The 14,042-nt window shown below is 39.0% G+C and overlaps 3 protein-coding genes across 3 annotated transcripts; 2 read left to right on the forward strand and 1 right to left on the reverse strand.

The window, feature by feature from the left end:
* Positions 1-180: 180 nt before the first annotated feature.
* Positions 181-2,851, reverse strand: LOC117618883 (protein SMG9-like). The gene is made up of 8 exons (XM_034348644.1): positions 2,408-2,851; positions 2,193-2,301; positions 1,958-2,073; positions 1,725-1,847; positions 1,526-1,615; positions 1,023-1,171; positions 674-941; positions 181-564 (listed from the first exon to the last, which is right to left on the reverse strand). Exons 1-8 carry the CDS (start codon positions 2,630-2,632, stop codon positions 412-414), a joined length of 1,233 nt encoding a protein of 410 aa, XP_034204535.1. The 5' UTR covers positions 2,633-2,851; the 3' UTR covers positions 181-411.
* An 814-nt stretch (positions 2,852-3,665) lies between these two features.
* LOC117619953 (transcription factor-like protein DPB) lies at positions 3,666-7,488 on the forward strand. The gene is made up of 9 exons (XM_034350031.1): positions 3,666-4,103; positions 4,590-4,669; positions 4,898-4,941; positions 5,401-5,463; positions 5,565-5,711; positions 5,808-5,876; positions 6,070-6,168; positions 6,570-6,640; positions 6,891-7,488. The coding sequence occupies exons 1-9, from the start codon at positions 3,895-3,897 to the stop codon at positions 7,135-7,137; spliced, it is 1,029 nt and encodes a 342-aa protein (XP_034205922.1). The 5' UTR covers positions 3,666-3,894; the 3' UTR covers positions 7,138-7,488.
* A 402-nt stretch (positions 7,489-7,890) lies between these two features.
* Positions 7,891-13,467, forward strand: LOC117619555 (pentatricopeptide repeat-containing protein At5g27270). Its single transcript, XM_034349538.1, has 8 exons — positions 7,891-8,611; positions 8,938-10,330; positions 10,473-10,784; positions 11,048-11,152; positions 11,234-11,321; positions 11,410-11,531; positions 11,910-11,974; positions 12,211-13,467. The coding sequence occupies exons 1-8, from the start codon at positions 8,000-8,002 to the stop codon at positions 12,763-12,765; spliced, it is 3,252 nt and encodes a 1,083-aa protein (XP_034205429.1). The 5' UTR covers positions 7,891-7,999; the 3' UTR covers positions 12,766-13,467.
* The last annotated feature ends 575 nt before the right edge of the window (positions 13,468-14,042 follow it).

The raw sequence follows: 14,042 nt of genomic DNA on the forward strand, positions 1-14,042 counted from the left end.
AACCATGGATTAAGTTGAGGGGTTAATTCTACTAGTTAAAAGTTAATGTTCACCAAATTGGAATGGATTTTTTTTTCGCAATTTAATCCTGTGTTTCAATGCAATTCTTGTTATTCCATATTCATTTTTGGCCTTGCTTTACCATGAATAAATATAAAAAAGCACAAACCACCAAGCAAGAAAAAGGAAAACGGGAGTACTAAATCATCATCGAATCTGTGCCGATTTAAAAAAAACATCAAATAATTCTTAGTATCAATTTCCTTCACAAGGACTAAACTAGACACTAGTGCTTAACGAGATAGATAACAAAAGTTAGAAAAGCATGCTAGCCTATGACAATTAATCGACCAAACCAACATTGTATGTCCTTGAGAATTGAGAGAGGCAAGCATAAACCATTGGAGCTGTCTATCTCCTAAACATTCCACAACTTTGAAGTGTTCTGCTGTATTCTGCAATGATAGGAGAGTTCTTCACCAATTCCCATATCTTGGCAGAATTCTTCAACCATTCACGTTCACTCACAGTTCTTCCAAAAGGAGGAGAATTCATGGACAAAACCTGAATAAAGAGAGGAAATATTCTTACATCTGGTGTTATGGAATGCATCTAAATTTCCAGAGAGGGGAGAGAGAGAGAGAGAGAGAGAGAGAGAGAGAGAGAGAGAGACCTTATCCCGCAATTTCCATAGCATAGAGGTATAACTTTCATACTGATCTCCTGGGGAGTCATCTTTATTCTTTGTTGGGATTACAAACAAACTTGGCACTAAAGAATCTGGATAGCGACTTTGAGTACCAGGAGCCATAGAATCTGGATCACGACTTTTGGACATATTTCCATTTTCTGGTCTCATGAAAGAGGAGGTGCTGACATATTGTGCAAGTGCCTTCCTCAGTTGCACAAAATTATGTGGACTAAGATCATGGTCCCGTAGTCTATTAACAAGTAAGAACACAATTTTGTATTATTACATTGTCACTTTAATTAAAGAGGAACAGTATTTAAAGTTTACTCACTTTGTGTGCACAAAAACTGGAGTAGCCATATATTCTCCACCTTCATGAGCTTTATCTCTGCTATCCTTTTCAGGCCCTATATTAGAGCTCAGAGAATTGGAAAGGGTTGGTGAAGATGGATCAGGTATGCCATGTTTCAAAAGGTCAACCTGCAGTCAGATAACATAATCCTAGGGCTCAGAACATGTCATGCAAGGATTTTATGAAATTTCTGATAATTGAAAGTGAGAAAAAACTGAAGAAACCAACAAGACAACCTAGAACTTTGAGGGAACGTGGTTTCAAAGCTTCCGCATGCAGATTACATTCAGTTAATACAGGATGAAGGATTTTTTTACAATGAAATAAATAAATATTGGAGTATCAGAAAGTTTCAAATGAAAATTAGGAAGTGAGTGAAGAAAAATAAAAGGTGGATCTAACAGAAACAACTTGCTTGGAAATAATTGTATTAAAAAACAGATTGAAATATAACAAGTCATAATGAAGATGAGAGAAAATACCGTGGACATCAAACGCCAAGTACTATGATCATGAACTCCCTCTGATATAACCAGCAAAATGTGACAGATTGAGGTCAGAAGAACACCAAGCTAGAAGAATTGCTTGCAGCACCCAGAAAATAAAAGGATAAGTTGATTAAACGTCCATCCTATAACAAATAAATACATAAGATCTCTATTATTTTGTGTTTGTAGTTACCTGAATACCCATAAGTTCATGAGCTAACTCAGCAGATAAAGATTCAGCAGTAGTTAGAACAGGAACGGTGGACGAGCCATCCGGTCTCATCATCTCAGCTAAAACAGAAGGACTAAAAACAGGCTGGCAGTGAAAAGAGGAGACTTGATCATACTCAGTAACTCATTCACATAAATATGATATTTCAGATTGAATTCTAGACTAGAACAAGCTAGGTATAAAAAAGGAAGAACCTGGGTATCAAGAAGTATAAGGCGTTCAGCAGAAACCCTGGGTTCAATGCCCATGCTGCAATGCCTTGCCATGGCTTTACCCTCTTCCGTCTCTATAGCAAATGGGGGTAACATTCCTGCAATTCAATTTCTTTTATCAATATCAAAATGCAGTTTCAGAGAAAGAAAAAAACATACACAAAGCAGAGCACCAAAAGCAAAGACATTAGGAAATAGAAGGAGAGTCAGGAGTGACCAGGTGAGGTCGCATCGAAGCCATAAAGCTCGTTCATAATCGTGGACTTGCCCACCCCAGGCGGACCAATCACCCCCACCACCGTAAACTCCGTGTTCTCGGTCAAAAACTGCAATTTCAGTCACAACTCGCTGTAAATTCATAAATACCAATAATATATAATGAACAAAGAGTCGACCTTTTTTATGAGAATGTGAAATTGGTTTCATTGTTACCGGGAGGAAGCGGTCTATGTGGAAGTCCCATGAATCAGAGAGGAGGTTGAGGGATCCGATAGAAGAAGGGAGACGGGACCGAAGCGACGTCGTATACTCATCCCCAGTACCGGCGCGCCCGAATTTACCCGCCACCGGAGCCCCCGTCACCAGTCCCGGCTTTGCTAGTAGGATTTTGGGAGGATTCGACGGGCCGCTCCCGCCGGTCGAGGTGGACCCAGCCATCGAGATAAGGAGTTTTCGGTAGTTCCCTTTTACGCTGTCGTTTTGGCTGCCGGGACTCAACTACGCTCCTTTTTTTTGGCTAATAATGTCTTAATGCACTTGGCACGCGGGAATAAACAATTAATCACCTGCCTCTGCAAACGTTTATTCGAATTAAGATGTTCACGTTCTGTAGGTATATCGAGTTGAGAAGGAAAGGCAGAGAGAAAGAATCAGTGTATTCGGTTACTCTTTTTTCTTTTTGTTACAAAAAAAGGTGGCAAGTAGTGTCACCTCTTAGAGCCGGGCACAGGTTAAGGAAATTTTTTTTCAAAGAGGTTCTTTACACATTCGGATGTTCAAATTCGGGACCTCATTGAGGATTCTGATCACATTCGCCTAACATCGCTGATAGACCCATAAATTGTTTAGCGGAGGTGCAATAGTGACTAAGTATGAAAAATGGTTTTTCGGAATAATTATTTTCTCAAAATAATTTTTGGCGGCTTTTATTCCTTACACATCAATAAGAAAACTTGATTTTATGGGATTTTATTATGAAGTATATATTGACTTAATGAGTCATCATTTGTAGCCTAAATCATATTTTGCACTAAAAATAAATGTTGAAAATGAAAATATGGTAATTTATACACCAGTTGAGCAAATAGGTAATTTGAAGCAACTACAATGATTTTTTCTACGAGGAAAGGTGAAGATGCACCTCCTTACGCCTTAATAGGTCCACCACAAACCAACATGTGTTGCCTAAACCGTTCAATTTCCACTAGACCAAACCTACTTAGGTTCTAATTCATTTTTTTTTATTTTGGAAGAAAAGCGTCTTATCTACTAAAATTTTGTTATTATTATTTTACTGATTAGTGAGTAAAAAACTAAAAATACAGAAAAATTTAGCATTGAACTTTTTCTTTTTAAGTTTTAATAGAGAATAATTTTTATAAATAAATAAATAAAGGAGGCAAAAGAAAAAAGAAAAAGAAAATTACATATAGTAGAGTTTAGTTGGGCATGTGGTTTGGCGAGATTTAGGGGTATCTTTGGACTGGGACTGATTGAAGAATTCACTTTCTTCTTCCTTCTTCTTCTTGTTGTAAACTTGTAAAGAGGTTTGAACAAACAGGCAAAAACTGCAAAGACTCTCAGTTGAGCTGAATTCAATCAACTCCAAGAATCAATTTGAAGCAAAAAGATTGATTTGGTCCCCTACACAATACAGGTTAAGACAGATTGTTACAGATTGTGGTGCGGTAGTAATTAGGATGGGGACAAGGTCCCAGCAACCGAGCCGAGAGCGAGCAGACGTCGACGACGACATGGCGGGTCAGTCGGTGTCGATGAGCGGCAGCGTGGGCTCGCCCTCCAGCCGCAGTGAGCAGACCATGGCCACACCCGCCGGCGACACCAATTTTCTCAGATTGAACCATCCCGACGTTCACGGCGACGATGCTGGCTCCCAAGGCGCCGTTGGGTTAGTCACTCATCCCTTCCCTAATCAACCCCCCCACCCCTTGTTTTCTTTACCTTCCTATTTTCCTTATTTTGCTTCTCGCTTTCTGATTCAGACCTTAGGGCACGAAGTTTGTCATGCCTTTTATTTGGGTTGTATATTTGTTTGCTTATTTATGTATTTATTTCATAGTTTTATTTGAGCCCTCTGTTTTATGCGTATCTACATACATTTATCTATGTGTACGTACTGCATCCACATTGTTTAGTTTCAACGTTCTGATTTCGGCTTATTCATCACCAATAGATTGAGTTAACAAGCACTATACTTTATGCTGCTAAGTTATGGTTTAACTGCACCTTTTTAATCATAATGGTGCACATCATTTTTGTACAACTTTTGTTTGACAATGGAGGTTGATTCTAGCGGACAAGAATTTGGCCCTTATTCTTTCACAGCACTTCTTTAATTTCTTTAATCTTCCTAAATGATTGTTGCTTTAAACAGTAGCAAGAAGAAAAAGAGAGGTCAACGGGCTGTAGCAGGCGATAAGAGTGGAAGAGGACTACGCCAATTTAGCATGAAAGGTTTTGTATTGAACGCTGTCTTATCTTACCTTATTTCCATTTACATTGTATTTTTTCTTCCAAAAAGGTGGTTTATTTTTGCAACCTATGAACTGTTTTAAGCGGGCATTGTAATCTATATAATGATTTTGGCTTGTGCTCTCTTGGATGGACACTGTTATTTGTTCTGTTCATGCCCCTGTACTTGCTTCTCGGATTATATGTTGATTCTTTGTTGCTTGTGCTCAGTGTGTGAGAAAGTGGAGAGCAAGGGAAGAACCACTTATAATGAGGTTAGGTGGTTTCTTGAAGTCACTTTTATTGTTTGTATTTATTGTTCTTCTTCCAAGTTCGAATTTTTGTGAAGTCCTTGGGTTCAAATGCATGACCTTATTGCTACTGAGAATGGTATAATCTCAGAGGTCACTTTTTAAGTGTCAACATCATTTAAAAGCCATGTTGTTTTTGTGTGGGAGTAATTTATCAAATGCTTGTTTTCGGGATAATGGTGATAAAGTTGGAGGAAGGGGACTCATTAGGCAATGCGTTAGCATTATAAGAGTGTTGTGATGTGGTTTAAATGTAACAGATCAAAAAATAGCGGTTCTCAAGATCTTCATGTAAACAGCTGTTCTTTTGGCCCTCATTTATTACTATTTTCTCGTTGAAGTGTATATCATATTTCGTTTTTCATGTTCCACCAACCAATTTTAAGTATAGTCGTAAACCTAAGAGTTTAAAGTACTGTCCAGGTTGCAGATGAACTTGTAGCAGAGTTCGCTGACCCTAGCAATGGTGTTACATCCCCTGATCAGGTTTGATAACTAGGTTGATATATCTGCAGTCTTCTGGGAAAACTTGGAATGGAACTTGCAAATAAAATCCTTTTTTCTTTGTGTTGAATTTTATTTGGCAGCAACAATATGACGAGAAAAACATCAGGCGAAGAGTATATGATGCCCTGAATGTTCTTATGGCAATGGATATTATATCCAAAGATAAAAAAGAAATACAATGGAAGGGTTTGCCTCGTACAAGCCTGAATGATATTGAAGAACTGAAGGTCTGATTACAGTTCATATTTTATGTGTTGTATTTTAAGTGGATTCCTGGAACAGTTTTGAGCTTATACAACTAGTTATGCATGTATTAAATGCAGACTGAGCGCCTGGGACTGAGGAGTAGGATTGAAAAGAAAGCGTCATATCTGCAAGAGCTGGAGGAACAAGTATGAATAGCTGTTGTCTATTAATCCATGCTTCATAACTTTGGCACGGTTTAGGTTTTTGCATGTTCTTGATTTGAGGACTATAATTATTAATTATTAATAATCTAGTTTAGTTCAGGGAAACCATGTCTGAACATGATGCCATGCTCATGATCAGTGTCTGCACACACTAACTTCTTTGCTCTTTTATCAGTATGTAGGCCTTCAAAACCTGATACAACGGAATGAGCAATTATGCCACTCTGGAGATGCGCTCAGCGGGGGTGTGGCTTTACCTTTCATTCTTGTGCAGGTACGTTTTCTTCTCAATGTTTCCCTTGCATCTATGCATTCTGAGAAACGGATTAGAATACAGTACTCTTTAAAGTTACGATGAATGAAAACAAAATGGTTTGTATTTGAAGCGTTGGTATGATTTGGTTGGTGCCGGGGACATTTGTTCTTCAGCTTGACTTGAGAAATAAATTATGTATGATTTGTGATATGAGACATGTAGACCTTCTGCTGGATACAAGATATAAGTTACTACCGCATTGTATAACAACTAACAGCTATCTTTCAACCCTTTTCTATATAACAAGAAGCATATGATCAGCTTTACATGATTAGTTTTATTTCAGAATTCCTTTTGACAAGTTTATTGTTATCTGATTCTTTGTTACTTCTGTTGTTCCTGACATGTGGATACCATAGACTCGCCCTCATGCAACTGTTGAGGTGGAAATATCAGAAGATATGCAGCTGGTGCATTTTGACTTCAATAGGTAACTTTCATTCTTATGTTGAGCGAAATGATAGTTGGTAGTAACATCTATACACCATTGTCTGCTGGGGACACAAGTAGAGATAGTAGCCACCAGTAGTATAATACTTGAGTCCAAAGTGCTGTTAATGTGATCAACCCTGTCTGTGTGATAAGCAATTTTTGGATCATAATTTCTCCAAAACTTTTATAAAAAAAAAAAAAAAAAAATTGGTTGCAATCTTTTTCTGATATTTTGATTTTGCTTGCAGCACCCCATTTGAGCTCCATGATGACAATTATGTTTTGAAGGCAATGAAATTTTGTGAAAGGCCACAGGCTGATGACGGGACACAAAATTTAACTGCAGATGGAGGGGAAGGTTGTAGCATGTCCGGCATGTATCAGCCACAGATCCCTCTTCCTTCGATGTTAAACACACCAATTAGGCCTCCCACCTCGCCGCCTATTCCCGGAATACTAAAGGCACGTGTGAAGCATGAGCACCATGGACAATAATGTTAGCGTCTGTATATTGTGGAGAGTAGTTTGCCGGAAGTTTATAGGTCCCTCACCTCATGTTTACCGTCTGTTGTTAGATATTGTCATAAGTTGGATGTAGTTTAGGTTATAAGCAGATGAGTCTTGTTGGTTGCTTTGATACTTGGGGGAGGAGGTTGGCTATGACAAATGTTTTGCTGTGCATGTCCAATATGTGCTATTGTAATTTTCATCCCAATTCTTTTTTTGATTTTACGGTTTTTAGGGGCCTCCGTTGTAGTAGAAATCAAAGTGGATTATGTAGTGTGAAGAGAATTGTCCAACTACAAATAGAATCATACCATCAATTCGACAGTTTCTTCTGTACGGCGTCTTGCATTTATGCCAATTATTGCTTATTTTCTATCTGTCAGTCACTATTGTCCGGTTTTGTTTTGAGAGCCCCCTCCATACTCATATGATATGGTGGTTTCCAGATGACGACTAACCGTTTTTGGCTTACGTTTTTCTTTTTTCAGCCAAACTAATTCTTGAACTAAAAAAAAAAAAGAACAAACAAACAAACAGTTTTTAGANTGATAAACATACGACATGACGCTTTCTCTCTCTGTCAGGAGTCTACCTCTGAAGTTTGAAGTTCAACTGAAACAGACGACGCAAATACTGTATTGATATTTTTTATTTTTATACATACATATTCGTGCGATATTAAGGGAGGTAAATTTAAACTTACGATTACGATTACGATTTCGGATTAAGTACGGGCTGATATTAATTAATTAAACAACACTAATATTATCCCCTCTCCGTCTACAGTCTCTCTCTCTAGTCAGAGAGTAGAGTCGCAGCGGTTGGTTCTTCTGCTGCTTTTCCCGCGGAAATGGAGTCACTAACGTACTCCTCGTCCTTCCTGTGCACTACTAATCCACTGCTCTCTTCCCACTGTTCCCAATCCAATACCATCGCCTTAAAATCCTTAACCTCGACCTCGACCTCAACGAAACCTAAAACGACCACCAATGTCAATATGAATATCATAGTAAAGCCGTCCTCCTCGTCAGTGAGGCCAGACCCCTGGTCTCTCAGCGACGGTAAACACCCGGACCGCCCGAAACCCAAGTCCAAGAACCCCAAGAAGCCCCTTTCCGACGACAACGCCCGCCGCATCATCAAGGCCAAGGCCAACTACCTCAGCGCCCTCCGCAGGAACCAGGGCCCACAAGCCCACACCCCCAAATGGATTAAGAGGACCCCCGAGCAGATGGTCAGCTACTTGCAGGACGACAGGAACGGCCACCTCTACGGCCGCCACGTGGTGGCCGCCATCAAGCACGTCAGGGCGCTGTCCGAGAAGGCCGAGGGACAGTACGACATGCGCACCGTCATGGCCTCCTTTGTTGGGAAGCTCAGCTTTAGAGAAATGTGTGTGGTGCTCAAGGAGCAAAAGGGCTGGAGGCAAGTCAGGGACTTATTTTCTTGGATGAAATTGCAGGTTTCCTGCTTTTCTCATCTCTCTCTCTCTCCCTCTCTCTCTCATTTCATTTCATTCTATTTTAATTTAATTTAATTACTAGTACGTTTACTCATTTCTTTCTGTTATCAATTTTCCAACTTCATGTGGATTTTTGTGAATTTTCAATACAGAAATAAATAAATAAAATATGTGCTTTTCACGGTAAACAGATTACAGACTCTGAATTTTCGTGTTGCTTTGCTTTTCTTCTTCCTTACTTCTAAGTATAGTTAGAGTATGTGGGATCAATGCACTACTATGTATACTATGTGTGATGATTGATAGACGACCTTATGTTTTAACAGTTAAGCTACCGCCCAAGTGTTATTGTCTACACAATCGTTTTGCGTGTATATGGCCAAGTTGGGAAGATCAAGCTGGCTGAGCAAACCTTCTTGGAGATGCTTGAATCTGGATGTGAACCTGATGAAGTTGCTTGTGGCACCATGCTCTGTACATATGCCAGATGGGGACGTCACAAGGCTATGCTGGCGTTTTATTCAGCTGTGCAGGAAAGGGAGATTCTGCTTTCTGTTGCTGTTTATAATTTCATGTTGTCCTCCTTGCAGAAGAAATCACTCCACGGAAAGGTCATAGAAATTTGGAGGCAGATGGTGGACATAGGAGTGGTACCTAATAAATTTACTTATACAGTAGTAATTTGCTCACTCGTCAAAGAAGGCCTCCATGACGAGGCTCTCAAGAATTTCATTGAGTTGAAGAATGCTGGATTTGTTCCTGAGGAGGCAACTTATAGTTTGCTCATCAGTTTAAGCACCAAAAGTGGCAAATATAACGAAGCACTAAGACTATATGAAGACATGAGGTCTCTAGGAATAGTCCCGAGCAACTACACCTGTGCTTCACTTCTGACATTGTATTACAAGACGGAGGATTATTCCAAAGCCCTTTCTCTTTTTTCAGAAATGGAAAGGAAGAAAATTGCAGCTGATGAGGTCATCTATGGTTTGCTCATTAGGATATATGGAAAACTTGGTCTTTATGAGGATGCTCAGATAGCATTTACTGAGATGGAGCAGCTGGGTCTACTTAGTGATCAGAAAACATATTTAGCAATGACACAAGTCCATCTCAATTCAGGGAATTGCGAGAAAGCTTTAGAAGTTATTGAACTAATGAAGTCTAGAAAAAACATTTGGCTCTCAAGATTTGCTTATATTGTCTTATTGCAGTGTTATGTTGTGAAGGAAGATCTGAGTTCTGCTGAAGTAACATTTCAGGCTCTATCCAAGACTGGACTCCCTGATGCAGGCTCTTGTAATGATTTGCTCAATTTGTATATAAGACTGGACTTAATCGAAAAGGGTAAGGATTTTATTGCCCAGATAAGAAGAGACCGGGTAGATTTGGACGAGGAACTTTGCAGGACAGTTATGAGAGTATATTGCAAGGAGGGAATGCTTAGAGATGCTGAAAAGTTTGTAGAAGAGCTGGGTACAAATGGATTATACCAGGATAGTAGATTCATCCAGACAATTTCTTGGGCTATGTATGAACGTAAGGAAGGGAAATTTTTGACCTTTGACCAGCATGACACTGTGGCCCTTGGACTGGTGCTCAGTCTCTATCTGGCAGATGGCAATATCAGTGAGACAGAAAAAGTTCTAGCATCATTACTTGAGGCTTCTAGTGGCTTATCAATTGTGAGTCAGCTCATAAAGAACTTTATTAGAGAAGGCAAGCAACATACATGCTATTGATTTTTTCAGTAAAACATTATACTTTTTTATGCAACTCACCTCTGAGTAAATTTTTTCTTGATATTCTTAAACCATGCCTCTGAAGAAATGGAACAGTTTTGACATTGATTTTCGTGCAGGTGATGCATTTAAAGCAGAAACTCATATCAATCAATTGGCCAAGCTTGGCTGCAGAGTGGATGATGCCACAGTTGGTTCTTTGATTAGTTTATATGGGAAGAAACACAACCTGAAAAAGGCCCTGGAAATATTTACAGCATTTGCAGATTCTCCTTCGGCTAAAAAGTTACTATGCAACTCAATGCTTGATGCATATGCCAAATGTGGTAAACCACAGGAGGCATACTCACTTTACAAACAACTTTCAGAGGAAGGGCATGATCTGGATGCTGTTGCCATCAGCATAGTTGTCAATGTTTTGACTAACAGTGGTATCAGTTTGGAAACCTTAATTAGACTAGCAAAGATTATAGATTATCAGATAATAGAGCCACCAATTTTCATTTTCAGCATCGTATAAAAATATCATACTTCACCAAGCTTTTCAACGTCCCAAATAATTTTGTGCTATTCAGAATGCAATAAGACACCACATCTCAGCTGCACTCACAAAGCCACCATACCAATCATTTCCTTTAAGTTTGCCACATAACTTTCCTTGCACCAATGTTAATTAATAAGAATTCATCTCCAGGAGAACATAGAGAAGCAGAGAATGTCATCCGCAAAAGCCTGGAACACCACATGGAGCTAGATACCGTGGCATACAATACTTTCATTAAGGCTATGCTGGAAGCAGGTTCATATGGGCCACTCCAATTATTAGTGAATACACGAGTAGAAGAAAGCTTGCAATAACTTGGTACATTTCATGCTGCAGGTAGATTGCGTTTTGCATCCAGTATCTATGAGTGCATGCTTTCTGAGGGGGTTATTCCATCGATTCAGACATACAGCACCATGATCAGGTAAGAGCTTGGTATACTTCTCTTTGTTTGTGAAATAAGTGAAAAAGATACATTGAATGCTGTTCATATTGACGAACTATGGGTGCAGTGTTTACGGTCGAGGTCGAAAGCTGGAAAGGGCTGTAGAGATGTTCAATACTGCTTGCAGCTTGGGTTTGTCTCTGGATGAGAAGGCATATATGAATCTCATTAGCTACTGTGGGAAAGCTGGTATTGTTCTAAATCCCCCTCCATTTAGTAAAAAAACAAATCTAAATATTGTCACACAAATTTTTTGAATGATGTTCCACAGTTTCGCTATGTTGGCTTAGTTCATGGTGACAAAGAACGTCCATGAATTTATGAAACATTTCTGTATCTTATATTTGGCCACTCTTGACAGTTTATACAATTCATTGGTGCTAATGGAATGTTTATAACATTAAATGCTCTATTCAGCAGATAATGTATTTAATTTGCATTTATAACTATATATGGAAGGTAACTTCTTTACTTTCTAGTGGATATCTTGTAACATCTTCAGCTATCGGATTTCTTCGTTGCTTGTAATTTGTAAATCTCCCTAACTTCAATGCGTCTGTTTTGTAGGAAAAAGGCAGGAAGCATCTCTGCTATTTACCAAAATGAGGGAACAAGGGATAAAACCTGGGATGGTATGCATAAATGAGGTTATGTTAAAACTTAAAAGAGATAAATAAAGAGTTATTTTGACAAATTACTCAATAAAGAAATCATGAGGATACACCTTGGTGCAACAGTATGGCTTATCCCAAGCAACCTGGTGGTTGAAAAGATTACATTTCTTATGAATTGATTTTCACCATTATATGGTATGTGCTTCGGAAGTGTGTATATAAGTGTAATCTGTTGTCTTTTATGTGAAAATCAGGTCAGTTATAATATAATGATCAATGTATATGCTGCTGGGGGGCTTTATAAAGAAGCAGAGGAATTATTCAAAGCCATGCAGCAAGATGGTTGCTCACCTGACTCCTTCACCTACCTATCCCTAGTTCGAGCGTACACAGAGAGTCTGAAATACACAGAAGCAGAGGAAACCATTAACTCTATGCCAGAAAATGGTGTCTATCGTTCCTGTGCTCATTTTAACCTTTTACTCTCTGCTTTTTCCAAAATGGGATTGATAGGGGAAGCGGAAAGAATTTATGAGAAACTACTTGGAGCTGGTTTAAATCCTGACATGGCATGTTATCAGACTATGCTGAGAGGTTACATGGACTATGGACTTGTAGAAGAAGGCATCAAGTTTTTTGAACAGATAAGTGAGTCTGTAGCGGCAGACAGGTTTATTTTGAGCGCAGCTGTGCATTTTTATAAATCTGGGGGAAAGGGACTAGAAGCTGAAAACGTTTTGCATTCCATGAGTAATTTGGGTATTTCATTTCTGGAGAACCTAGAAGTTGGATCCAAGCTAAAAAGCTAAAAGCCGCATTTCAGAACCGATTTAGTTATGGGATGTTATGTACGGAATACTGATGACAGAGAGGGATAGGGTGATCCCTAGTAATTGTATTGCCAGTGACAAACATATCTTGGGTGTACCATTAATTGAATTTGTGAGGGATGCTGAATACATATCTTCAAGACCAATGATCAACAAACATTACGAGGTTGCATACTGGCATAACAGGATGGTGGGTCGAGACTTGTTCAGTCTTCCATTGATTGAGTGGGAAAAAGCTCGTTGGTTGATTTTAGACTTGAAATTAGTAACTGGAGAAATCTGTCGAACATGAAATGCTTATGCTCAATGGTTAGAGGCTCGGTGGGTCATAGTCTGACACATGGAGACTGTTTCTGCTGGCTTGAATCATGGTCAATGGATATGGAAGTCTAACATTAGTTCAGCAACATTACTTGGTATCCTTAATATATGGAGGTAACTGATTTCAGGAAATGGTCAAGACTCTGAAGAATAGATCACAACCTTGCTAGTTCTTTTGTACTAACAATACAGCTTCATTTTGTAGATTGTACAAAAGTTCATGTTCATTAGGACATATCACCTTGTGGTGATCTTGACAAACCATAATTATTCAAGATATTGTAGCAGTCAATTAGGGAACATGTACAGCATTCTGTTCTTTGGATGTTGAATAAACAATAATTTTGTTGTACTGTTGAAGGAAAATGTGATCCTCCAAATATAATTTCACCACCACTAATTAAATAACGGGGTTTTATTATTTTTAGGTTCGACCCATTCGAGACGCAAGTCTCTTAATTACAATCCCTTGCTTCAAGGGAACACCCTTTGATTCCATCATAAAGAAACAGAACGTGTGTGTTTGATTTTGCAACTGCTCCCAAGTCCAACCTCAGGATGCCTACGTATCCCTTGCGGGAATCAAGCCACTCGTAGTTCAAAGAATCGCAATGAATAAATGACCCATTGCGAGGGAAATTTGATTTGAATTGTATTGAGAAGTGTTTGAGTGAATTTAGCTGAATAAACCAGGGATTCGATATGGGATTGCATTTGGGATGGTTGCATCTAGATTGAATCTCTAGATTGCCTACGTACCCTTTCAAAGGGATCAAACCAACGTAGTTCGGAAATTTGGACGTTAATGGGTAAGTGTGGCCCACTAATTGAGAATTTGTGTCTTTAGGACAATTTGGAGATTTTCATAGGTAGATGACCTATGGGAAATTGGAAATTAATGGGTAAGTATGGCCCACTAATTGAGAATCTGTATT

This window comes from Prunus dulcis, chromosome 2 (assembly GCF_902201215.1).
Source record: "Prunus dulcis chromosome 2, ALMONDv2, whole genome shotgun sequence".
Taxonomy (NCBI): Eukaryota; Viridiplantae; Streptophyta; class Magnoliopsida; order Rosales; family Rosaceae; genus Prunus; species Prunus dulcis.